The sequence below is a fragment of the Salmo salar genome, chromosome 19 (genome assembly GCF_965601325.2).
Source record: "Salmo salar chromosome 19, fSalSal1, whole genome shotgun sequence".
NCBI classification, from domain to species: Eukaryota; Metazoa; Chordata; class Actinopteri; order Salmoniformes; family Salmonidae; genus Salmo; species Salmo salar.
Window position 1 is genome coordinate 54,589,649 of NC_138309.1, and position 27,299 is coordinate 54,616,947.

General features: G+C 42.4%; 2 protein-coding genes across 8 annotated transcripts in view; one reads left to right on the top strand and one right to left on the bottom strand.

Moving 5' to 3' along the window:
* The first annotated feature begins 491 nt into the window (after positions 1-491).
* LOC106579004 (mitogen-activated protein kinase 8) lies at positions 492-16,336 on the top strand. 4 transcript variants are annotated; one of them, XM_014158395.3, is made up of 12 exons: positions 492-691; positions 3,622-3,802; positions 4,269-4,398; positions 4,770-4,828; positions 8,015-8,153; positions 8,377-8,542; positions 9,075-9,146; positions 10,693-10,875; positions 11,304-11,428; positions 12,026-12,089; positions 12,740-12,817; positions 13,108-16,336. In XM_014158395.3, exons 2-12 carry the CDS (start codon positions 3,681-3,683, stop codon positions 13,122-13,124), a joined length of 1,155 nt encoding a protein of 384 aa, XP_014013870.1. In that variant the 5' UTR covers positions 492-691; positions 3,622-3,680; the 3' UTR covers positions 13,125-16,336. The 4 variants fall into 4 exon arrangements, with proteins under 4 accessions (XP_014013870.1, XP_014013868.1, XP_014013869.1 ...); XM_014158393.3 differs by having other exon boundaries at positions 13,113-16,336; XM_014158394.3 differs by lacking the exon at positions 9,075-9,146 and adding an exon at positions 9,993-10,064.
* A 120-nt stretch (positions 16,337-16,456) lies between these two features.
* The window catches only part of LOC106579003 (rho GTPase-activating protein 22), a 37,673-nt gene continuing 26,830 nt past the window's right edge, over positions 16,457-27,299 (bottom strand). For 3 of the 4 annotated variants that reach the window (XM_014158385.3, XM_014158389.3, XM_014158391.3), the window contains 7 exons: positions 25,538-25,669; positions 22,290-22,497; positions 20,271-20,403; positions 20,019-20,092; positions 19,781-19,902; positions 18,504-19,464; positions 16,457-18,221 (listed from right to left, as the gene is read on the bottom strand). In XM_014158385.3, the coding sequence (XP_014013860.2) occupies positions 17,999-18,221; positions 18,504-19,464; positions 19,781-19,902; positions 20,019-20,092; positions 20,271-20,403; positions 22,290-22,497; positions 25,538-25,669 (1,853 nt within the window). In that variant the 3' untranslated portion in view covers positions 16,457-17,998. Of the gene's footprint in view, positions 18,222-18,503; positions 19,465-19,780; positions 19,903-20,018; positions 20,093-20,270; positions 20,404-22,289; positions 22,498-22,776; positions 23,789-25,537; positions 25,670-27,299 lie in introns of those variants that run through there. The other variant, XM_014158388.3, reaches the window with a different exon arrangement.

Genomic DNA, 27,299 nt, shown 5'->3' on the forward strand with positions numbered 1-27,299 from the left:
TAAATGTATCATATAGTGTGTGTGTGGCAGGCTTACAATGATGGCAAAAAACAACATTTGAGAGTGCACTGACCCTGGTGCTAGAGGGGGTACGCAGCTGGAGGTTGAATGTTTGAAGGGGTACGGGACTATGAAAAGTTTGGGGACCACTGCTCTACTGAGATTTACTGTCAGGGCCCAGGTCTGGCAGCATCTGTGCAGAAGATCTAGGTGCTGCTGTAGGTTCTCTCTCGCTCTATGCACTAGCGTAAGTGCATGTGCTTATTATGGCAAGATCACAGAGGTGAAATGCCTAAATGCCTCTAATTTGTCCAGCATAGTGTTGCTACATAAACTAATACTGTGAGAGGTAGGCTACCGCAGGCTATACAACACCGCAGGACGATTTGTTCTTGAATGTCACCTAGTTCTCATCGGCAACTTCCGGCAAACATCGCAAGGTTTCGACGACATCGGTATGAAATGGCAGAAACTGCCTCTGTGTCACGGACTCAAAGATTAGGCTACGTAGTACACATGTATTTTGCAGACCTAGGCCTGCCAGTGGAAGGAAACGCAGTGGATTCAGAGGTTGTCCTACTAAGCAAAAAATAATATAATATCTTCAAACATTCTGCTGTATATTTCAACGGAAGACCAGAAACCGCGGTTTGACAGTTTTGGAATTTCTAACGCGTTCTTTTGGAGTAGGGTGAGTTCGATATTAAACCTTTATAAGACATGTTATTGTTAGCAGTGGGGGAGGGTATTAGCACTGATGGGTTGCAAAGAACACAGAAAATACATTAAATAACTGCAATCAGCTAGCTGGACCATATTGTCAAGTTTTGGCTTATATGCCTATTGTAATTTTAAAGACATGCACCGCATAAAAAAAAGATGGCTATTGGATATTCTCAAACGCGCACCAGAGGCTACAAAATGCGCTAACGTTACATTGTAAGACTTTAACTAACTGCTAAGAGCTAGTGCTACATTGTAACAACGACCTAAGTATCTTCGCGGCATATAGGCTACTGACAACATCAACGGCGTGGTTACATTTGTCATGCTATATTTGGATTTGTATCATCACCATAATTTCTAAAATGAATAAGAAACACAAGCCCACCATTCGGTCATAAATGGGCTTTTGACAATTAACGTTAGCCTACCACCAATGGACTAGTATAAACTTGTGAGTGCAAGTTAACTTATTGCCTGCTGCTAGTACGTCAAGTCGATTTCTATTAAACAAGTGAGAGGTGTATAGCTGCAATTTGTCTACATTTCATCCAATATACCTAAGAATAGCAGAATAATGAATCGACGATATTATGGTCACATCGACAACCATCTATCATAATAAGAACGCTATTTATCATGTAAATATGGTTAAATCATATCTTAATTTGACTATCTATTCAATTAAAGATGAATACAATTTCGGTGATGTTTAGTGTCGCATGTTGTTTTTGAAGGATTTTGGACACCTTCATTGACCATTCCAGGTGTGTCCTATAGAAGAATGACCTCCATAACAGATGAAGCCAGAGGCTTTTGGCACATTGCTTCTAATGCTGATGTCTGCTCTCAGTGGTGATAGGCTTCAGTATCTTCATTAGCTGGAAAAGTAGGCTGGTGAATCCCAGAAAAACACATCAGATAATGTGAGAAGTCATATTCATTTTGGCTAGATGTAGACCCCAGCTGGGCATTGTGGTATGAAAGAGAGTCATGGATGGCCCTGAATGGTTTGACATCTGGTTTGAAAGCTGAACAACCCATATTCATGTTCAGCTTTCTTCCAGTTATGCATTTAATTTATTCCTTGAAATGAAATGGCCCCCATTTTACTGAAATGCCCCACACCACGGAAGTGTGATTAGTGAGAGACCTTGAAACAGCGTCGATGTAGCGCGACGACAGGCTTCATGGCTATGGTTCTCTGCCTCCGCCTGATCGCATATTCTCTCAGATTCTCTGTGATTTGAAGCAACACTCATCTAAGTTTCACATCTAAAGACCAACTGACATGTCATAAAAATGCTCACATTCCAGTGATAATGTGACGAAAAAAAGAGTGTCATTCATGTTGTTTTAATAAAATGACACGCATATCATTCAATTTAATCCGACTGTATTACTATGGTCATCCTGTTGTTCACACCGCCATTCGTTCTGCTCCAGAGCACACAATTGGATGGAGCGACTGCACGGAAACGATTTCATTTTGAATTTGGCAAAGCATTTTGTTCAGGCTTCTCCAAACCCTGTTTTAGTCCCTCCATCTCATAGCAGGGCTTCAGGCCGTTGACATGCCTTTCAACCGGGATGAAAAAACCCTGCTGAACACCCCTTCATGTGGAAAAGGGGAAGGGGGTGGCTGTATAGGCGTATGGAGGTCAAGTCATGGTCTGTTGACCGTGCAGCCATCAGCCAGTGAAAATGTCCTCAGCACAAATGTTCTAGATTTGACTAATGATTTCTTCTTCTAGCTCCTTATCAAATCCAGCGCTCCCTCCGGCTCTCCTTTTCTCTCTCTGCCTCAATACTTCCTTCCATTTGCCTGAACAATGAGTCTTAAATGTACATTTCTGCAGGCTCAAATGGGCTTCGGACAGTGGTACTAGTCCCTCTTGTTGTGATAGCTGTGGGATTTCTCTATAAGCTAGTTATTAACTTTTCTATCGCTGGCCAATATCTCACCCGAACAATCATCTAAAGACATTGTGTATATGTTTTACATTTTCTATGTTAAAATCGAGCCCGGACGACTTGTTACTATTGTGGCGAGGAATCAAAACACGAAGTGGATTTAACTTCTTTAGGAAAACAGCCCTAATGTTGGAAATAAACATACTTTTAGTGTCATCCAGTCACATGTATTTATTTCCCCTGCTTTTCCACACAGTATTTTCCACACAGCAGGTTTTTAAAGGACCAGAGTGTGGTCTGCTTTGTGTTTTCATTTTTGCCATGGAAAACGTATTGCGACACTGGTATCTTCACAGCCCTAGTTCAAATGCTAGCAAAGCACTGCCACGAACCTCAGGAAATGCCTCTCTGTTTTCTGATATTGGAGATGTTTTTAAATCTGTAGAAGCAGGATGTATGCAATGGATTTTTTGAGCTGAAGGTTTAGCCAGCTTAGACTAACACAATTGTGGCTGAAACATTGGTCCCTGTTTAGACCACAATTGATTGGTGGTACCAGACAGTTTGCTGTGCTGGTGTTTTGCTTTACAGTGCTCTGGTTTTACATTTATGAAAGCTGTGATCCAAATCCTGGAATGAATTTGTACAGTATATTGACTTATGATGGGATATAAAATACCAGCTAATCCTATAAACCCAGAACTATAATGTGTTGTAATGCATTTAAACCTTTTTTAGATGAACTGTATGTGTAACGCCGTATACCCTCGCTAGCCTAAATGACCCAAATGTCATCACTATTCAGGGAGGACTTGATTTCTCTCATATACTGAATCATTTCGCCTCATGAATTTTGACACACAATGCAGCCTCTGTCAATCGTATTCCCATAGATTGACAGCTATGGCTTGAAAGGTCCAGGTAATAAGCTGATAATATGCTAATTGCTTTTTTATCTTTCTGTTTCTTCTCCCTCTGTCTTAGGTCTTGAGACAGAAGTCCCACTTGGATGCCCAAAACACACACTTTGTCCAGATTTCATCATGAATCGGAATAAGCGTGAAAAGGAGTATTACAGTTTAGACGTCGGGGATTCCACTTTTACGGTTTTGAAGCGCTACCAGAATTTAAGACCCATAGGCTCCGGAGCACAGGGGATTGTCTGGTGAGTAGACGGAGCTGTGAATTGGAAAGGAAAATAGATGCCCTGTAGCCCGATGCTTATTTTCCAGTGGCTATGTTAGAACTGTGTGTGTTACTCTGGGAAAAAACATCTAATCTGAATCGTACTATAAAATATCACAATTTGCCAGCTATTTGAAATGTGATTGGAAGTCAATGTGATTCATACGTTATTAGCTGCTGTAGGTTGAAATGGCTTTGGACGTCAATATGATACATTATTAGCTGCTTTAAGTCTGTTTATATGCTATATGTTTGCCATTGGTCCAGTATTACACTTCAATCATTTGGACCCTGATATTGATCTAGGATGTGGGAAATAAGGAACAAAACTCATCTTTCATAAAAAAAAACAACATATATATTTAAGACATTGATGTTTGGCCATGCTAGCCTTCTTCATATACATCATAAAGTAGGGACGGACATTTGTATTTTTGTGTTTCCAGCTCAGCATATGACCACAACCTTGAACGAAATGTGGCAATTAAAAAACTCAGCCGGCCTTTCCAGAACCAGACCCATGCCAAAAGAGCTTACAGAGAACTGGTGCTCATGAAATGTGTCAACCATAAGAACGTAAGCTATTTACCTCTCAATCTGTGTGTCTGATAGAAAAAGGGGAACAGCAAGTAGGAAAGGGAGTTGTCCCAAATTATAGAAAAGAAAGTTGCGAAATCATTTACTCTTGTACAATGAAGCAAAATGTAAGATCATCACAGATCATTCTAGAATGTTGCTATCCTCTTGTAGCTCTTACATGAATTCTTGATGTTTCCATTTTTCTAAAATGCCATTGTCTATTTTATGTAGTGTTAATTGATTTTCGGAAGAACCCCTCTGTAGTTTTAGCGCGTCCTTAGGCAGCGTATTGTCAGCATGAAATGCAATATTGCTACATACGCTGCTCACAGAACTATGATGCACTGATGCATCTTATATCTCCACAGATTATCGGCCTATTAAATGTATTCACGCCACAGAAGACGCTGGAAGAATTTCAAGATGTGTAAGTAACGTCATCGTCACCTTTGCTTATAAAATCAATAAGGATAAATTTTATGATCTCTGTTCCCTGGTAGGCTGTAGTGCTGAAATGGCCAAAAGTATATTTTGGATGTGTGTTTTTTTGTGCAGTGTAGTGGGGACCAGGGTCTATTGTGGGATAACTGAAGGGTTAGTACATTGTAGTGCATGGGAGGAAATGTGATTAATTCTCAGAGCGGAGGGAGGTACTTTGAGAATCTCTGTCTTTCTGATTTGTATCTAAAAAGAAAAATGAGCATCATGGCTGGGGGGTAAACAGCCCGTTTCACTATGACGGAGTATGACGGAGGAGCAGCCCACTCCTGTGTGTGTGTGTGTGTGTGTGTGTGTGTGTGTGTGTGTGTGTGTGTGTGTGTGTGTGTGTGTGTGTGTGTGTGTGTCCTGCAGCATCACACAATAGAATACATTTGAGTCATTATGGAGTCATTTACAATGCTTTATTAAGACGTGTAATAGACCAGGGGTTTTCAAACCTTTCTTGCCCAGGCAAACCGGTGACCAAGGGACCAACACCATATGTTAACAAAAAAAAGAAATAGCACTTTTTGTCTTATCATTGGGTAATGGCAAGTAGAAGTAATCAACATTTTAAAATGAATAGATTTGGTCAACAGTTATTATTTTGACCTCCCCACAGTTTATTGGAAGAGGAAGTGTAAACTCTAACATAGGTTATTAGCTAGAAAGGTAACTTGCAGTTTTTAATCTACACAGTTTGGCATGGAGCTGAGAAACACATTGCAGTTTTAAAGATAATTTCCTGCAATTCTATGCATTTTGCCATGGCTAGTGCTGTGTTCCTCTGCTCAAACATTATAACAAAATCAATGGACATGTGGCCTGAATGACCGTTTACATTTTTTACATTTTAGATTCTCCCTGACTGTCTAGCTGTTATTTGATTGTTAGTTCTCAAAGAGCGCTTTATGTATTTATATATATAAACATACACACACTACCGTTCAGAAGTTTGGGGTCACTTAGAAATGCCCTTGTTTTCCATGAAAACATACATGAAATGAGTTACAAAATGAATGGGAAATATAGTCAAGATGTTGACAAGGTTATAAATAATGATTTTTAATTGAAACAATAATTGTGTCCTTCAAACTTTGCTTTCGTCAAAGAATCCTCCATTTGCAACAGTTACAGCCTTGCAGACCTTTGGCAGTCTAGTTGTCAATTTCACCCCGTGCTTCCTGAAGCACCTCCCACAAGTTGGATTGACTTGATGGGCACCTCTTACATACCATACGGTCAAGCTGCTCCCACAACAGCTCAATAGGGTTGAGATCCGGTGACTGTGCTGGCCACTCCATTATAGACAGTATACCATCTGACTGCTTCTTCCCTAAATATTTCTTGCATAGTTTGGAGCTGTGCTTTGGGGCATTGTTCTGTTGTAGGAGGAAATTGGCTCCAATTAAGCACCGTCCACAGGTTATGGCATGGCGTTGCAAAATGGAGTGATAGCCTTCCTTCTTCAAGATCCCTTTTACCCTGTACAAATCTCCCACTTTACCACAACCAAAGCACCCCCAGAACATCACATTGCCTCCATCATGCTTGACAGATGGCGTCAAGCACTCTTCCAGCATCTTTTCATTTTTTATGCATCTCATGAATGATGTTCTTTGTGATCCGAACACCTCAAACTTAGATTTGTCTGTCCAGTGTCTGTGTTCTTTTGCCCATCTTAATCTTTTCTTTTATTGGCCAGTCTGAGATATGGTTTTTTCTTTGCAACCATGCAAAGAAAAAGGCCAGCATCCCGGAGTCGCCTGTTCACTTTTTAGGTTGAGACCAGTGTTTTGCGGGTACTATTTAATGATGCTGCCAGTTGAGGACTTGTGAGGCGTCTGTTTCTCAAACTAGCCACTCTAATTAATGTACTTGTCCTCTTGCTCAGTTGTGCACCGGGGCCTCCCACTCCTCTTTCTATTCTGGTTAGCTGTTCTGTGAAGGGAGTACTTCACAGCATTGTACGAGATCTACAGTTTCTTGGCAATTTCTCGCATTGGAATAGCCTTCATTTCTCAGAACAAGAATATAGACTGACGAGTTTCAGAAGAAAGGTCTTGGTTTCTGGCCATTTTGAGCCTGTAATCGAACGCACAAAGGCTGATGCTCCCGATACTCAACTAGTCTAAAGGCCAGTTTTATTGCTTCTTTAATTAGAACCACAGTTTTCAGCTGTGCTAACATAATTGCAAAAGGGTTTTCTAATGATCAATTAGTCTTTTTAAATGATAAACTTGGATTGTGCCATTGGAACACAGGAGTGATAGCTGCTGATAATGGGCCTCTGTACGCCTAAGTAGATATTCCATAAAAAATCTGCTGTTTCCAGCTACATTAGTCATTTACAACATTAGCAATGTGTTCACTGTATTTCGGATCAATTTGATGTTATTTGAATGGACAAAAAATGTGCTTTTCTTTCAAAAACAAGGACATTTCTAAGTGACCCCAAACTTTTGAACGTTAGTACGCACAAACACAAACTACTGGTCAAACGTTTTAGAACACGTACTCATTCAAGGGTTTTTCTTTATTTTTACTATTTTCTACATTGTAGAATAATAGTGAAGACATCAAAACTATGAAATAACACACATGGAATCATGTAGTAACCAAAGAAGTGTTAAACAATTCAAAATATATTTGAGATTATTCAAATAGCCATCCTTTGCTTTGATGACAGCTTTGCACACTCTTGGCATTCACACTCTTGGCATTTCCCCCGCAATTGCAATTGAAATGATATAAAGGGGGGAGAGAGTGTGAGAGGCTCACTCATTACAGCAAAACAAGCAGGTACACTTTTATTACAGGAATCATGAGAATAATGCACTTTACTGTTGAACAAATTCATGGTTTTATCCACCCAGAAATAGGACGTTTTGATTGAGGTGACCAGGTAGAATGTGCAGCTTGCACCAGTCGGAACAATTAAATGGTCACAGTCTGAAGCCCTGGTGTGTGAGTGAGAGCGCGAGACGTGTGCACTCTGCGCATATTCTTTCATGTGTATCTGTGTGCGTCTGCCTGTGTATGCTTACGTTTGTGAGTGTATACGTGTGCACTGCACACCTTTCTGTGTAATGTCATCCACCCTCCCTTCCCTCTCCTCTGTATCCGTCCCCAGGTATATTGTGATGGAGCTGATGGATGCCAACCTGTGCCAGGTGATTCAGATGGAGCTGGACCACGAGCGGCTGTCCTATCTGCTCTACCAGATGCTGTGTGGCATCAAGCACCTTCACGCCGCGGGCATCATACACAGGGTGGGCACACACCACCACACCTTGCCTGGCCAAGCAACCTTAATATGACCCAGTCCTCCTGTGTATTCCTAAAGTTGTCCCTTCTCTTACAATGCATTCACCTTTGGAGAATAAAATAAAAATCAAATGCATTTCATTGGCCTGGTGTGGTGTGAATGGAACTTAAGCATCGGTAGAGAGTTATCCATCTAAAGCGTATCCCCCTCCTGTCCTCCAACCTCAGGATCTGAAACCCAGCAACATCGTGGTAAAGTCTGACTGCACGCTGAAGATCCTGGACTTTGGATTGGCCAGGACAGCGGCCACGGGCCTCCTGATGACCCCGTACGTGGTGACCCGCTACTACCGTGCCCCTGAAGTCATATTGGGCATGGGTTACCAGGCCAACGGTGAGTGAGAGACCGAGGGATCGGCCAATTGGAGCTGTGCGCGCTGCAGAACGCTGTTTGTCGCATGCCCCGCCCACAAGGTCCTGAGACCCACCCACCTTCACAGCCACACCCCCCCCCCCCCCCCCCCCGTGTCAGTGTTGCAGTCAGAGGGGTAGGTGGTACGCCTGGTTATGCATTGTAGGTTCCTTTCCTGCTGCATAGAGAGCCAGTGCACAGCAGGTGTAGTGCTTGTGTTTTGTAGGAGGCTGTCCAGAGACAGCGCAGCTGGACTAGATGTCAGTGTGATCCAGTCCCTAGTTCAGCTTGCCTTTAGCAATGAATGTTTACTGCAAGAATGTGCAGATGTGATGGGGCTTGATATCTCCGAATCATTGGACTCGCTGCGATAAAATTCAGAAATTAAGTATGAGGAAAAAAACTGCCTGAAAATATGGGCATCCCTGCAGTGTCTAAAAACGACCCAAACTTTCCTGCTGACTTGTTGCTTTGCCTTTCTTCTTCTCCTTCTTTCTATGCTACACATATTTAGTGGATATTTGGGCTGTGGGCTGCATTATGGCAGAAATGGTTCGCCACAAAATCCTTTTCCCAGGAAGGGATTGTATCCTTGTGCTGCTTGAAGCAGTTCAGTTCTGCATTTGAAAAAAACGTCAGAGTTTATTTTAGAAGGCTTGTTACAATGGATTGCGGAGATCATGTCAAAGAGCAACTGTCAATTCTATTTCTCTTTTGATATGCCTGACACCCCCACACCTTCCCTCTATCCCCCAAAGCACCCAGTGCTGTAGCTTGATGCACTTCTGACTTATGCAACAAGCACCTGAAATTTAATTCAACAGTGTTTTGCGCTTTCATTTTTTACCAAGACAATTGCAAAAGATACCCTTTTAAATCATATTGTTTGATGTTCTTCTTCAAAGATAAGCAGCCATTTTGGCAGAAAATAAGAAATGGACCCTGTCCTAACACAGAACATCTAATATCAATGGTGGATCTTTTATCAATTATCAAAACGTGGCCTTTGTCTATTAAATTGATAGCATTAATTTGCCCCAGTGAGAATCTTGAGGGTGTTATGCATTTCTGCTGTCATAATACAGTTTCGGCAGGCCTCGGGTGTCAGTGTCTTGCTAGTCAAAAGCCAATGTTATGTGGCCAATGTAAAAAAAGAAAGCCAATGTAGGCAGTTCTTTGGCCCACTTCCACTTTGTTTAATAATATGCCAGATAGTGAACCAAAAAACCCTCACCTTATCATGATGCACTGCCTAGTCGGACACTGACAGCGGTTTGACATGAGAGTTGGCATGCCTTCATTTTCTTTGTTTGTATTCACACACATCACATTGTCTGCATCGTAATTACTTCCTTGTTTTATGATTCCATTTTTTTTCATTTGGATTGATTTGAGTTCTGCATGCTAATTTGGTTGTCATTCCATTTTTCAGTTGATGTCTGGTCTATTGGCTGCATCATGGCAGAAATGGTCCGAGGTAGTGTGTTGTTCCCAGGCACAGATCGTATCCTTCCCTGGACCCTCGTCGTCCCTCCATTGTGTGTGTGAATATTTGTGTGTATGTGTATGCAAGTTTGTTATGTGTGTGTTCTGGTGGTCAGCGTATCGTACTGCATTTACATGTTAGTCATTTAGCAGATGCTCTTAACCAGAGCGAGTTACAGGATCGATTAGGGTTAAGTCCCTTGCTCAAGGGCACATCGACAGATTTTTCACCTAGTCTGCTTAGGGATTTGAAACCAGCGACCTTTCACTCCATCCAAATGACTTTCCACTGGGTTGGGTATATGTGAAAGGGTCTGTACCTGTCGGCGGCCATTTCAACTCAAGGGAAAAGTGTTCTGATCACTTCACCTCATTACACAGTCCCATGTCGAGGCTTGTGGCTCTGTTTTCAGTCTTCTTTGTGTCCGTCTCACTGGAGAAGAGGCGATCGAACAGCTTTCCCTTGGTTCCTCAATCACAGTTGTTCTACAAAGTCAACAGTGAAAGAAATTTGCCTCCTCTGTGTCCAGTGTCTGTAATCCTCCTCCTTTATCCCAACTACAAGCACAAAACCTTGCCAATATTCCGCTTGTGAAAAGCCTCTGAAAAGCCCTTTGCAGCATTTTTCTTACATGTTGGAACGTCAGATATTGATCAGTGGAACAAGGTGATCGAGCAGCTGGGGACTCCAAGTCAGGAGTTCCTGATGAAGCTCAACCAGTCAGTGAGGACTTACGTGGAAAACAGACCCCGCTATGCCGGCTATACCTTCGAGAAGCTCTTCCCCGATGTCCTCTTCCCAGCCGACTCAGAGCACAACAAACTGAAAGGTAAGCGGGGAGAGCACACGCCCCTGGGGGACACCCCAAGCATGGAAACTGCAGTATGGTGTGTCATTGTGAGATGTAAAATGTCTCATACATGTCTGTATGACTAGAATATCCCATATATAGTAGTCAGTTATTTGCTGAATATAAGTATATTATGTGCCTAACACTGTCTCTGATATGCACTAACTAATCGAGTCCGGCTTATGTGATCAATTGGAAATTCCACGGAAAGTAGTCTGATGATCATGAATAGTATTTTATGTAGTGGTTTGAAGCCTTACTCTGCTTTGATTCGGATCATGTTTGACTAAGGGACTCTATTCTGGCCCACTACACTAATTTATCAGCACAGTGAATGTCAGCCGAGGGAATGAGAGGGGAATTTGCCCACGCCATTAATTTCTCTATTTGTCTCAATTGTCTCGCAGCAAGTCAAGCCAGAGACCTATTATCGAAGATGCTGGTAATAGATGCATCCAAACGGATCTCTGTGAGCGAGGCTCTCCAGCACCCCTACATAAACGTGTGGTATGATCCAACTGAAGTGGAGGCGGTAAGCACTTACTGGCCCATTATGTGGGCGTGGAGGGGTGGTTCTTGTGTTAATGATCTACTCTTACGTTAGATAATAACATGACTCTTCAGATCTACTGTGTGTGTGTTTTTATGCGTGCATATGCCTCGAAATACACATTGAATGGTGATTCACAATAAGAGGGAACGTCAAAACAGCCACACGCGAAATGATGAAAGCCCTGTGAGTTTGCCTGCCTGGGAAAAGCTTAGCCCGGATCAGATCATAAAACTCCCTGACTGTTTAAGCAGGGGCTCTGGATTTGACATCCATTGACAACCAGGTCGTCATCACCGAGAGTGCACTTGCCGTTTTTCCTCTGTCAACCAATCAGACCCCGGCTACCGTAAAGTGCGGGGGTGGAGAATGAGATGTTGCACTCCACTCAGTCACTCGCATGCAAGCATTCCTCACAACTGACTAAATCGTCCTTGAGACGTGTAGATTTGGCTGCAGTGCAGCGCCTTGCGCAAAAGTATCAAATTTGAATGTGACTCAGCCAAGTGAAGAGAAGGCCAACATTCCCCATGTCACCCCACTTAAAGTACACTGTGCCCTGTCCTGTTCCTCTTGCAGCCCCCACCGCTGATCACAGACAAGCAGCTGGATGAGAGGGAGCACACGGTGGAGGAGTGGAAAGGTACAGTAGAAAGCGAGAGAAGCCATTTTTCTTACCCATGCTTTGATTCATACACTTTGAGCATGTTTAAATGTTTCCACTTTGTTACATTACAATTGCACATTATTCTACTAAGAATCTACATCTCAAGATGTTCTCGTGGGACATTCAATCTTAATATTTGAGTTTTATGCAGGTTTTGCCCTTTGTCTGTCTGTCTGTCTGTCCTAAAAAAAAGCCTGTCTAAAGTGAGACGTGTTTATGGTGCATCCTATCCATCCCTGTCTGTCTAATCTAAACCTGGTCTGGTGATCTAACCCTGCTTCCTCTGGGAGCGTGATAATGACGACAGGGCATTCACACCCGAGTCTAGCAGAGCTCTGTTTATTGGCTCTATTCTCAAGTGTGGACTCCATGTCATATCATGCTAGCAATGTTTCTGTCTGTCATGTTCTTCTTAGGTTTATGTCTCATGTCTAGGGTTGCAAAATTCCCGAGATTCACAGGTTTTCCAGAAATCCCAGTTGGAAGATTCCCAGATATCCTGCTTGTTCCCTCCTAATTCCAGGAACCTTCTGACAAGAATTTCTGGAAAACCTGGGAGTTTTGGTGTAGTTACCAGAAGTTCAACTGTAGTCACTTTTTTTACTAAATCTTGTGATCCATTGCAGATTTGATATACATGGAGGTCCAGGACTGGGAGGAGAGAACGAAGAATGGAGTGATCCGGGGACAACCATCGTCTTTAGGTTAGTTTAGAGAGTTTTCTCCAAGGGCAACTTAGCACTCAAACTCTGATAGTTATACTCTATAACTAGGGCCCAGAGTTGTTCCTGGTCAGGTCCTATGGTCAGAGAAATCTCCTGGTTCTAGAGTACTATGTGTGGGAGCAACAAATTGAGACTGGCACGGTCTCTCTGCCCGTAGTTGACTTCTGTTCCAGATCCAGCTCTTAATGAAGAACCTTTGCTCTTTCTGCCTAACCAGAAGTGGTTTAAGTCTGACTTGATACCCCCTCTCTGTTTCTCCATACATGTAGCACAGGTGCAGCAGTGAGCAGCAGCTTCCAGCAGCACCCTTCTGCGTCGTCCTCGTCCGCCAACGATGTGTCCTCCATGTCCACCGACCCCACCCTGGCCTCGGACACAGACAGCAGCCTGGAGACGGCCTCTAACACGGACCCGCTGGGCTGCTGCAGATGACCATCACCCTGCCCTGGTCCTTGTCTCACCAGTCCCTCCGCTTGTCTTCAATGGTGTAGAGTTTAGGCCAGTTTCGATGTTTGTTTGTTTGTTTGTAAAAAAAGAAAAGAAGAAAAAAAAACATTTTTTTCCCCTTAAAGTACTACTACAGAGTCATTTTTATTACATTTTATTAATATTTTTTAGTCCAGGCTGTAATATCAACTTCTTTTTAACCTAAGAACTTTATGATTTCACTACGCTGCAGTTTTGGCCAATGGTGATATTTTGAGAACGTCTGTAAAAGCTTTTTAGATGCTTTCATTTTGTATCTTTGTTTTTAGTTTCAGCTACTTCTATTTCAAGCTACTGCTGTTTCAACTGGCCATATCAATGTAGAATGAGTTTGTACAGATTTTATGGTGAATATATTTTTTTCAAATTTAGTTTGCAGTGAGCCATTCTAACCATCATTTAATTGATACATTTATGATTTTAGTACTCCCCTTCCGAATAGTACTATTTCTTTGTCTATTCTAATCTCTATTCTAATCTTTTTCATATAGAATATTGTTTAATGCATATCCATTGGGTTGGATTTTGAGATATACTTTAGATTTATTTGTAAAAAAAAAAAAAAACGGTTTTCCTCGTGAGTCACTACCTCCTTGAAAAAAAAAAAACAGTTTATCAAACCGCTTTCTTTTTTTTTATTTTCTCATTAGTTTAGTCTTAAAATATCTCAAAATGCTGTTAGATTCCTGAACCATTTTCTCTTTTGGTAAGAGAAGACATTTAGTATTTCTTTTTTGTTGTTGAATTTTTGTCTGAATTTTCTTTTCCATGTTATGGGTGTTACAGATATGACGGAAATGGCGCAGATAGGTCCAGAAAGGAAACTAAGGAGCTTTTGATAATTTTCTTTGTTTGTCAGTGCTGAAGGCACTGCTTCCTCTGCACTGGTCAGTTATTCTCCAGTGATTATTTTCTACAGGTTTACTCTTTCTTTGACAGTGGGGCTATGTTGAACGCTAGGACTGAGAAACGTGGCAGTGGTCGTACTGTACAGGTGTATGCTGAGGAGCTTTGTGAGAAATAGGATGTTACTAGTTAGAACACATGACTTGAGACGGTTGAAGGTATATGAAGAATGTGTTTTGATTAAGTCCCAAACAGGGACGTAGAGAGGGCTTGTGTATGTGGTGATGTTGGTTGTCTTTGGAGGGATGGACATTCTGCAGGCTTAAAGCACAGGAACAAACTATTTAAAGAAACAAGGTTCCTAATCTCTGCTCATGTTATTCATGTAATATAAGTGTGCAGTCAGCTTGCAGTGTATTGAACATTTCAAATTGGAAAATGAGTGTACAATACGTAAGTAATAAGCTGAATCTCGGAGAAGATAATTGGCTGAACCCTTTGCAGAACTTGTACGTATGCATGCACTAAATAAATGTCACCCTATGCTTAGTACATCACACAATAGCTACAGAACCACCTCAAAACCCAAGTGAATCAGTGATTCTGAACTGTATGCAATAATGGTGTCCTTACAGTGTTTTTTTTTATTTAGCTTTTAAAAGGAAAAAGTGCCTGTAGTTTGCCAAGCATTCATTCCTTGAGTATCTAGGAAGAGGATGAGTAGTCCTGTTGTGTCGAGGTCAATAACGGTTCCTGATAATGACTATAGTAGTTTCCACAAATAAGTCAATCACATTTGAGGCGTTTATCGTTAATGTGTTGTACATTTTCTTTTCCTACGGCATTGGTAAGTCTCCAACTTTACGGTCAATGTTCTGTCAAGAGGATGATGTATGCTTCTGATTATTTTAGCTCATATATTTGAAAATGTTTCAAAAAGGGGGCAGTTTTATCAAAGTAGGTCTTTCATCAAAGTAAAATACGTTTAAAAAAAATTACAATGACTGGTAGGTGTGTATGGTTTGTGGCTTTACTTTGCATAATGAGAATGTGCTTGGTGATTTTAGGAGGGACATTTTCATACTGTTTTCCCTCATTTCCCCAATATTAAACCAAATGTATTTGCGCTGAATGGTGGCTGTGGCAGTGTAGCTGTTACGCGGTGGCGTTGAAGAATGCCTGTGCTAAATTATGGAGTTTCAGAATGTAAAATACCATGTAGTGTGTTGTTGAATGGTCGATGGGGAAGGTATGCAGAATAACAGCCAATCATATGTATCCATTATTATAGTAGCTGTGTTATAATTCATAATTATGATTCATTTTTTGTTATTTTAAGTGCTCTTCTATTTCTTAACCCAGCATTATTAGGGACACATTCAGAGTTGTTTGACTTCCTGTGGCTTTTTGCTTTTCTATCACATCTCTCAAAATTGTAATTGTGATTTTTAAGTAGGCTTTGATGAACTACCTCACACTCAATTTCTACAAGTTCTTGGATACCTAGTTGCCCACATGATTAGCTATCGAAGACATGTGAATACAGATTCCGTTATTTATTTATTTGAAAGTGTACTATTGTTAATGTTAGGAAACTTCTAGTTGTGTACGGTGTGTACTTCACCTAGAAGTAAAGAGAATTGTTTATGTAAATGTCATTTCTCCCCCCCTCTTTTTCCCTCTTGTTTTTACAGTTCATGTGCAATACCTTCTGCAAATTATGCTAGTAGTAAACTAAGTGATGATCTAGCCTGTTACTTTGTATTTTTCTGAAGGTAGAGAAATGTTTGGTACTGTCAATCCATGTTTTCCTTTTTTATGAATTAGGATGATTTCTTGTGACTTTTAATCTATGATGTTACGTAATCAGTCCTATACCAGTCCTTAATCTATGGCCAGAGTCGGTTATATCATGCATGGCCAATAGATTTTGATTGGGATAAGGCCAAATAATGATAAAGGAAAAAATGTAAAAGATAAGTAATGCCTAAAAACAAACTCATATATATATGGTGCTGGTTTGTTATGCAACTAGTTAAACATTTCTGGCTCTGCATCCTGACCGCAGCCAATGAAAAGTACACTACTGGAATAAAAACACTGGGATCTGATGATGCCAACTTAAAAAAAAAAACATGTACTGCAAATAAATTAAACAAAATTTGACTCATGCATTTGTAGTTTTTTTTTTGCGCTTGATCTTAATATGTGGTAAATGTGTTGGAATTGTAAGACACTCTGAGCTAAGTAGAAGATGCACTGAACACAAGCTTGCTGACCCATACATAAGGTATCAGTCACGAAATGACACCTGTCATCTTTATTTACTTAGATTGCCATAATGCCATTCATTACAAGTGTGTAGATTCATAATAAATAAGCAACTTAAATCTTAATCAAAGACACAAGAAACATTCAGCCTAAGTTTGTTTTAAGAGATACACATTTCAACTGCAATCATCAACAGGGCGAACACTAGACGCTTGTCTATAACGGTCGTCTTTCAAAACACCACCTTGTAAACAGTAGCATATGAACAGCATATGAAAAGGGTCTGTATAAAATGTAAAAACAAAACAAAAAATAGTCACATTACCTTAATGAATGCACATTATTATACTGCTTATAGTGGTCTTCAAGAACCAAATCATGTTTCGTGTTCAAGCCTCAAGACATTTCTATGCAGTAGCAGTAATCATTTGCTGAAAAAGGGGATTCTATCAACACTTTCACCACATGCAACGCTCACATGAGAATGTTCTGGGAAATGTATATAATTGTTATCCATTCAAATCTATATCAATGTTTTAAGAATTAGTTTAGGCTCAATTTACAGGGCTGGCTTGATCAACAACACAGTTACATTCACTAAAGTATACACCATTTTTTCAAAATGTTCAATTAATGGCGGTGCATAAAGATGTCAGAATTCAGGTTTGACTTCATTGTTTTACCACTATATACTGGATTATTAAATTACAGCCTGCGACATGGTTCAACACGCCAATAAATCAGAACATTATACTTTGTTTTTAAATCGCCGGCGTCTTGGAGCTAGAATTGGGATCATGTATACTGTCCTAACGACAACACTGGAGTACAGGAGAGCAATACAGCGAACTTATCAAACGAGGTATTTGCGGCAAGTACATGGGGGCCTTTATGCACCTCCGCGATTGTCATTTTACGGCAAGTGACTGAGGATGTCATGTGACTCTTCAACAAATTTGGAGTAGTGATAAAGTTAAGCAATACATGTACCATGTGAGTATTATTGACAGTAATTGACTAACTACACCTCTGGACAAGCACGCAACATTTTCTTTTATCGAAATCAAAAAGTCTGCAAAGGCACAGCCAGCACACTTCTTCATTGTTCCTTTGAGGGCAGTAGTCAGCTTCATGTGCCCCAAACCAATATGGCGGCTTCAACCCTGGTCCTTAGCAGAGTCCAGCTTTGGTAATGTTGTATTTGCATATTGTGTACTGTTGTAGGCAGCATATGATTAACACAGCAGGGATTATTGTATAGTCATAATGATAGAAGTTGAAACCCTTTGCTTTACATTAAAAGTATAATGACAGAGTTGACCAGAGTAAACCAAGGACCGAGGCTTTGTCACCAAACGACACGGAATTCCATCCAGATAGATACTCGTGGTAGTCATAGGCACACTTTGAGGCCTGAGGAAACATTGAGAGACGCAGCTGCCTGCGTTGGACAACATGCAGTATTATTCACTGAGTCCATGTAGTTGTCAGTCTTGCTTGCCAGACTCATGGCACTCGGCTGTGGGAAGAGACTATAGAGGTCTATGACCAGGGCTATTAAATGTCACTAGTCCTTGCTCCCAGAGCCAGGTCCCCCAGAGTGGAGAAGAAGTCCTCCATTTCCTTCTCCAGGAGCCGGTTCCTGTTCTCTGCGTCGTGACGGGCTCGCTCTGAGTTGCGGAGCTTGATCTCCAGCATCCGCTGCTTTTTTCTCTCCTGCTCCATCTCCTGCTCCAGACGCTCCATCTGAGCACACAGCACCGCACTGGACTCCTCCAGCCTGCCGGGGGCACACACACACATATGTTGATTTTACACAAATGTAGAGCTGGCACGCCTCAATACAAGTAACCCGAGAAAGATTGTTGACAGATTTACAGCAATATTGAATATTTTGGAAGGGAAAATATTTTTGTCCTTTGATTTTTTGGGACACTAGGAATCAATCTACTCAGACAGTGCATATTTTGTTGTTATGTTCACATTAACTGTTTCTCAGAAGTTTCATTCAAAATTCTGACTTATAAACCCCCATGGTACAATAAATAAGCTACAGACATACTTTTTGATCCTGGTCTCGTAGGCCACCTTCTGTTTCCTCAGCTCATCCTTCAGACCCTCCACCAGGCTGGTAAGTGCTTTGGAGCCTCCATCAAGGTCTTCTGGCGTCACGATGGACGGCACCACCATATTGGCTATGGTGTTCCTGTTGTCACTGCAGCCTGCACTGCTAACACAGAGCTCCATGGCTTCACTACTGTCCTGCTCTTGCTCTGAGACCCTATCTCCAACTCTCTCCTCCACCCGGCCTCCCCTCTGACCCTGGCCCGGGCCCTGGGGTGAGGCTAGCTCCTGCCATTGGCACTCCTCTAGACCCTTCCCATTACCACAGTTAGGCCCTGAGGGTTCGCTGCCTGAGTCGGATGCGGAGATGTCACAGGAGGAGGTAGACCAAGGTGTGCTGGCTACACTAGGGCCACTGCCCATGCTGGAGGAAGACGTGACGTTGTCGTAGGTGGACAGTCTCTGGGAAAAGCCGGTGGAGTCCCTGACACGCTCCCCCGAGGAGGTGCGCCTGTGGCTCCTCAGAGAGGACAGCCCGTTCATCAGCCAGTTGCCACTGGGGGACACGGTGGTGACGTCGGCCTGAGGAGGGGGCCGTGGCGTTGAGGTGCCCTTGAAGGAGTACTTCCAGGAGGGAAGGTTCTTGGTCTGCTTGCTGGGGCTGACCACCGTCTCCCCCTTCACTGAAGGAGCTAGTCTAGGTGGAGGGGTGGTGGCAGCACAGAGCTTTGCGTCCAGAGAAGAGGCGCTGCTGCAGGCTAGGTCCTCGTTGGGGTTGGTGGGGCAGTTCTGGAGGTCCTCCTCAGAGATCCAGCCACCGATGCTGTGCTGCTGGAGCCGTTGGCCCTGGAGGGTCACCTCTGGCTGGGGAACAAGGACCTCCAGCTCCCCCCTCCCCGAGTACAGACGGTTATGTTCACTGATCATTACGGTCATGAGGCTTTGGACTAGGGAGGTCCCTTTACAGGAAATAAAAAACAATAAGGAACTAGACTGTACAACGCTGCTCTACTTTAGATTTGACATGTTTTATGAACTAGAGATAGACAAGATGAGTCATGAATAGATAACATGCAATAGTGACGCTCTGTCTCTGCCCTAGGCGTCTCCGCTTTCCATAGGCTAATGTACTCCGCTTTCCATAGGCTAATGTACTGTATCTACTCTGCCTCATACCGCCCAGACAGTTGTATAAAAAAATATTAGGAATGTCTCAAAGGATTAATACAGTGCCTATTAATAAAAGTATAATATAAAATGAATGAGAGTTCACACCTTCCATAATAGCCACTGGGTCCTCCATTTTGGGTCGGAGGATATTTGGTCCAAATACTGTGGCCAGGTTCTGTACACTCATCTTGTTTTTGTTTGCGTGAGACTGGACCTCGTCAAGAAACCTATAAAGGAAGGCATGGCACGGTGGGATGGAATTAAAACGATATGAAAATGGCACTGTGATAAAATACGATTTTTGAGATCTTCAAAAGAAGGAGTTGTATGTTTGTGGACATACATGCATATATACTTCAGGAGATTGTAGTTGGCGGGAGGAAGATTGCTCACTTGCTTGCCCAGCTCCTGTACACCCTAAAAGATGAGATGAGATGAAAAGATACAGTATCACCATCACTTGTTTCTTCACACAGACAACATGTACTTGAACACTGGTTTCTATGGAATGACAGAGCAGTTCTGTTCTTTGGCTTCGGTGTCATAGTGTGAATACTAACATGAACTGGAACTAGCGCAGAGAAGTGTCTCTTACCTCCTCCACGTCTTTGGCCAGCAGCTGAGCACAGGAGAGGAAGTCCTCATACTTGGAGAAAGGGACCACAGGCTCAGGCAGTTCACGGAGGTAGAGCTTCAGCAGGGATGCCACCGTGTGGACGTCAGTGTTACTGCAAGAGGGTACAAAATAGTTATCTAGAGTGGTCTACTAACTGTATGAATCAGTCCAATAGCAAGTGCTATAGCCTTAGTGGCCAACAGTAGAGGGATTTATTGTGTGTTTCACAGGCGGCTGGTGGCACCTTAATTGGGGAGGACGGGCTCATTGTAATGGCTGTAATGGAATGAAGTCAAAACATCATACACATGGTTTACTTATGTTTGATACCATTCCATTCACTTCATTCCAGTCGTTGTTATAAGCCGTTCTCCCCTCACCAGCCTCGTGTGTATACACTATCACAGTACAGGATGCGTACTCAGAGCAGGCGCTGACCAGCTGTCTTCATGGACATTTTTAACCTCCCTGACTCAGTCTGTAATGCCTACATGTTTTATACAGACCACCATAGTCCCTGTGCCCAAGAACGCCAAGGTAACCTGCCTAAATGACTACCGCCCCGTAGCACTCACATCTGTAGCCATGAAATACTTTGAAAGACTGGTCATGGCTCACATCAACACCATCATACCAGAAATCCTGGACCCACTCCAATTCACATACCGCCCAAACGGATTCACAGAAGACGCAATCTCTATTGCACTTCACACTGCCCTCTCCCACCTGGACAAAAGGAACACATAGGGGGGAATGCTGTTCAGCGTTCAACACCATAGTGCCCTCCAAGCTCATCACTAAGCTAAAGACCCTGGGACTGAACACATCCCTTTGCAACTGGATCCTGGATTTCCTGATGGGTCGCCCCCAGGTGGTGAGGGTAGGCAGCAACACATCCGCCACACTGAACCCCAACACGGAGGCCCATCAAGGGTGTGTGCTTAGTCCCCTCCTGTACTGCCTGTTCACCTACGACTGTGTGGCCACACACGACTCCAACACGACGGTGATATGGCTGATCACCTACGATGATGAGACAGCATACAGGGAGGAGGTCAGCGACCTGGCAGTGTGGTGCCAGGACAACAATCACTCTCTCAATGTGAGAAAGACAAAAAAGCTGATTCTTGATTACAGGAACAGGAGGGCCGAGCCTGACTGGTTGATCACCGCTTGGTATGGCAACTTCTCAGCATCCGACTGCAAGGCGCTACAGAGAGTAATGTGTACGGCCCAGAACATCACTAGGACTGAGCTCCCTGCCCTTCAGGACCTCTATACCAGGCGGTGTCAAAGGAAGGCCCTAAAAATTGTCAAAGACTCCAGCCACCCAAGTCATAGACTGTTCTCTCTGCTACCGCACGGCAAGCAGTACCGGAGCGCCATGTCTGGGACCAAAAGGCTCCTGAACAGTTTCTACCCCCAATCCATAAGACTGCTGAACAACCATTAATCAAATGGCTACCCGGACTATTTGCATTGACTCCCTTATTTTTGCACTGACTCTCTTGCACAGGCTCGATTTACACTCACTGGAATCTAACCATCTAACCACAAACTCACAAATACTACACACACACACACACACACACACACACACACACACACACACAAACTGCTATTATCTGTTTATTATCTATGTATAGTCACTTTACCCCTACCTACATGCACATACCTCAATTACCTCAACTGACCCGTACCCCTGCACATTACCAGTACCCATTGTATGTAGCCTCCTTATTGTATTTTATTGTGTTACTATTTTTCCTTTTATTTATTTACCAAATGTTTTAACTTTTTTAAGGGCTTGTAAGTAAGCATTTCATGCTAAGGTCTACACCTGTTGTATTCAGCGCATGTGACAAATAACATTTATTTTTATTTGACTGTCAATAATTGACCACTGCCACCATTACTGTGGCCACCACTTCTACTTCCAGCTGAACAAATAGCAAGTCAGCACTTTTTGCCATTCAATAACAGCGAATGCAGATCTACCTGTCAAACAGAGGCTTATCCCCACAGTCAAAGGCTTCCTGTAGATCCTTTACCAGGTTAGCCTGCCCTGGCATCCGAAAGAGGCCCTCCTCATCCAGACCGCGTTCCCTTATGAAGTCCACACACTGCTCCACCAGAAGAGGTGCCAGGCGCTGCCCAAATTTCTTCTCATACTGGACTGTGTCTTCTAAATGCTGGCCAAATATACCTGCAGGCAAAAAACATGGTTTACATACAGTATAGGGTTCTGTATTTCAGTATTTTATGATGGTTGTCATTCATTCAATTAAAAAAGTTTTAACATATTAAAATGACAAATCAATGGAAAGTTATCTTCAGGAATACCAATATGCAGTTTGTCAACATTCAGTAGTTGGATGAACAGTAAACACAACATGCAAATTAAATAAAGGAGAAACAGAGAGGAAGGACACACAGTTCAGACAGTCTTCACATCTACATCGGTCAATCGCGCACCGCATCTCACCTGATTGTGCGCAACACCGCCTCTCAACACAGCTGCAACCACTGGACACTGACAGATCAAAGTAGTCGTAGTACATCATCGAGCAAGTGCTACACAGAATCAGAGCGCGCTTTTCATACATTCCAAAGCCACATTTACCAAGCAGCGACGGTCGAAGTAATTCAATCCAGTCTGGCTCGTGCACTCGAGATGACTGGTTTTCTAATAACACGTAATGACACATCTATAGACGTTGGTAATAGCGCAGCGTCCGAGCAGAAGTGAGAAGAGGATGAGCAAGAGATAAAAGGTTTGGCGGCAGGTAGTCAGCACATCAAAATTTAAATAACAGACATGGAAGTGTCACGGGTTCTGCCAGCAGTATTCCTGTTAACGACAGTTCTATAAATTGGCAACAGTTCTATTCTTGATGGAGAGCGAGAACTGGAAAGCATTCCTGCAGCCATGTAAATTTGAGACGATGGAAACGAAATACACTCCAGTGCAACAGAACATTCAGGGGCCAATACAAAACGTGTCAATAGGCCTCAAATACTGTACAGATGAAATCCGGCTGTTATCAGCAATCTCGTGTATATCCTCCTGGTGTAAAATGGAAATGATAGCCAACCGTTTTCAGTTTAGGCCCTATTTACATGAATTAGACATGTCGGGCTAAAGAAGAGTGAATTTCGTCATTGCATGCTCCTTTTAAAATGTAATGTATGAAGCCACAAGTACTGGCTACAATATAGTGACTCCCTTCCAGTTCCAGAGAGTTGGTTGGTTTAAAGTTACGGCAATGATCACAGACATACTGTGATCCTCCTATTTATAACGTCCTTTTTGTAACATAATATCTGTATATCCAGCTGCCTCCACACAACCTAGCCTAGTTATATTTCTGGACACACGTCAAGGATAGTAGCATACAGTAGACTAGCCTCCAGTGCAACGTTAGCAACTGTACCGGGTGTAAAGACAGACTAGTGAGGAAATGAAGACTTAGTGTTCTGAAAGGACCTTTTATTCTGTTCTGAACATACAGTGCATTCATAAAGTATTCAGACCCCTTGTCTTTTTCCACATTTTGTTAATTACAGCCTTATTCTAAAATATATTACATAATGACAAAAACATTTTAGACATTTTTGCAAATGTATATAAAAAAAAAGATTTAAAAAATATCACATTTACATAAGTATTCAGACTCTTTACTCAGTACTTTGTTGTAGCTCCTTTGGCAGCGATTACAACCTTGAGTCTTCTTCGGTATGACATTAAAAGCTTGGCACACAGATCCTCTCAAGCTCTGTCAGGTTGGATGGGGAACATCGCTGCACAGCTATTTTCAGGTCTCTCCAGAGATGTTTGATCGGGTTCAAGTCCGGGCTCTGGCTGGGCCACTCAAGGACATTCAGAGACTTGTCCAGAACCCACTCCTGCAATGTCCTGGCTGTTTGCTTAGGGTCGTTGTGCTGTTGGAAGGTGAACCTTCGCCCCAGTCTGATGTCCTGAGCTCTGGAGCAGGTTTTCAACAAGGATCTATCTGTACTTTGCTCCGTTCATCTTTCCCTCGATCCTGACTAGTCTCCCAGTCCCTGCCGCTGAAAAACATCACCACAGCATGATGCTGCCACCACCATGCTTCACCGTGATGCTTGGCATTCAGGACAAAGAGTTCAAGCTTGGTTTCATCAGACCAGAGAATCTTGTTTCTCATGGTCTGACAGTCCTTTAGGTGCCTTTTGGCAAACTCCAAGCAGGCTGTCATGAGCCTTTTATTGAAGAGTGGCTTCTGTCTGGCCACTCTACCATAAAGGCCTGATTAGTGAAGTGCTGCAGAGATGGATGTCCTTCTGGAAGGTTCTCCCATCTCCACATAGGAACTCTGGAACTCTGTCAGAGTGACCATCGGGTTCTTGGTCACCTCCCCCGATTGCTCAATTTGGCCGGGCGGCCAGCTCTAGGAAGAGTCTTGGTGGTTCCAAACTTCTTCCATTTAAGAATGATGGAAGCCACTGTGTTCTTGGGGACCTTCAATGCTGCAGACATTTTGTGTTACCCTTCCCCAGATCTGATCCTCGACACAATCCTGTCTCAGAGCTTTACGGACAATTCCTTCAACCTCATGGCTTGGTTTTTACTTTGACATGTACTGTCAACTGTGGGACCTTATATAGACAGGTGTGTGCCTTTCCAAATCATGTCCAATCAATTGAATTTACCACAGGTGGACTCCAATAAATTTGTAGAAACATCTCAAGGATGATCAATGGAAACAGGATGCACCTGAGCTCAGTTTTGAGTCTCATTGCAAAGGGTCTGAATACTTATGTAAATACGGTACTTCTGTTTTTTTTTTAAATATAAAAACCTGTTTTTGCTTTGTCATTATGGGGGTATTGTGTGTGATTGACAAAGATGTTTTATTTATATAATCAACTTTAGAATAAGGCTGTAACGTAACAAAATGTGGAAAGAGTCAGGGGGTCTGAATACTTTCTGAATGCACAGCACGTCATAAAATGATCTTCTGTCTGTCAAACCACTGACCCCATAAAGCACTAGACAAAGACGTTTGAGTGACATACAAAGAGCATAATGTGAGCCTGTACCAGAATATGCTTTCACTGAGATTTAGAGTGCATTTTGTAATCATTCTGTCTAGTAATATAACTCTGGACAAAGCAGTTTACCTCTAGCCCGGCTAAACCAGCTTGAACAAAGCAAAACAACGGTGAAACATGGCAAAATCATTTGGAATGCCAGGCTAGTTTACCTCCTCCAAAGGGTGCCCAGATGACCCGTCTTATGGCCTTGACCCAGTCATCCATGTCACTCTGAGAGTTGGCCATGAGCAGAAAGGCCTCATGACTGAGTGCAGCACGGTCCTTTTCTCCTCCTGGACCACCTGAGCGAGAAAGAGAGAGAGAAAGAGAGAGAAAGAAAAAGAGCAAGAGAGAGATGAAGAGAGAGAAATGGAGAGAAAGAAAGAGAGATGGAGAGAGCGAGAAAGAGAGAGATAGAGAGAGATGAGTGGAATTAGTCTTTGAAAAGTACATATTCTTGCCAGACTCCAATCTTGGGGAAGACTGGACTGATGTTAATTAAAGGTTGATGAGTCCAGCAGCCACTTCAATATCCTCCCATGTTTTCCCCATACCACAGCTCTACAGGGGGAGATGGTGTCCTTCAAGATCCCATCCCTGTACTAGGCTACAATATGAGATATTGTGAATGGTCTACAACCTCTGACTCCTCAAAAATCTAATTGTCTAAATTAAAATTCTGATTCGATTTTCAGCAAATCAAGCTAATTATCATCTGCCCTCATCTCAGGCCTATCATTTGTAACTAATTAGTACCACTAGATGGTGGAGTTGATTTGTTTAGAATACAGTGACAGCTACAAACGTAACAGAATGACTGAAATACCAATATAGACTACGTGTCTCAATTGATTGACCCTAATTGTCACATTTAAGAGATTAATCAGATATAATTATTTAGATGTCATTTTACTGTGGTCCAGTTATATGTTATGGTATCTCTTGCCATGTTACTCAATAGCATTTAGCTTTGGTCCAGCTATATGTTATGGTATCTCTTGCCATGTTACTCAATAGCATTTAGCTTTGGTCCAGCTATATGTTATGGTATCTCTTGCCATGTTACTCAATAGCATTTAGCTTTGGTCCAGCTATATGTTATGGTATCTCTTGCCATGTTACTCAATAGCATTTAGCTTTGGTCCAGCTATATGTTATGGTATCTCTTGCCATGTTACTCAATAGCATTTAGCTTCGGGAAGGTACACCAAATATAAACAGCAGTGCCATAAAGTTAAATGCCTTTGTCACCCAGCTCAGCAAACTCACACCTTTATCACTGAGTAGACCAGTTGCTGTGTGCTCATGTGACCCCTACACTCAGAGAAAAAAGGGTTCCAAAAGGGTTCTTCAGCTTTCCCCATAGGAGAACCGTTTTTGGTTCCATGTTGAACCCTCAGTGGAAAGGGTTTTACCTGGAACCAGAAGGGTTCTACCTGGAACCAAAAAGGGGTCTTCAAACGGTTATACTATGGGGACAGCCAAAGAACCATTTTAGGTTCTAGATAGCCCCTTTTTTTAAGAGTGTAGGTACAGGGTTGTATTCTAGTACCTAGCTGAAATTCTTTAGTCATCATTACTTTCATCATTATTACCACATGCAGTCATTTCATTCAGTCAGTACTTCATATAAGGTACTTAATATTATTTTGATGAAGTACAGATGTCGGATCTTAATATGACCAATTTCGTCGCAGGAGAGAAATAATCCCGCACAGGAGGATTTAAATGAATATTGAAAATGTAGAATCGCTGTCAGGGGGCAGCTGGAAGTGGTGTTTGTAGGCTGTACAATGCAGTACGATACCTAGAGGTTATGGCTTGCAAAACGCTGCAAAACAACCGACCTCATACCATCAAGTATTCTCATGGCTTGCTAAAGTGTAGTGAAATGCCATAGCGCAGTTTTCTGAGCAGCACACTTCAAAGCCA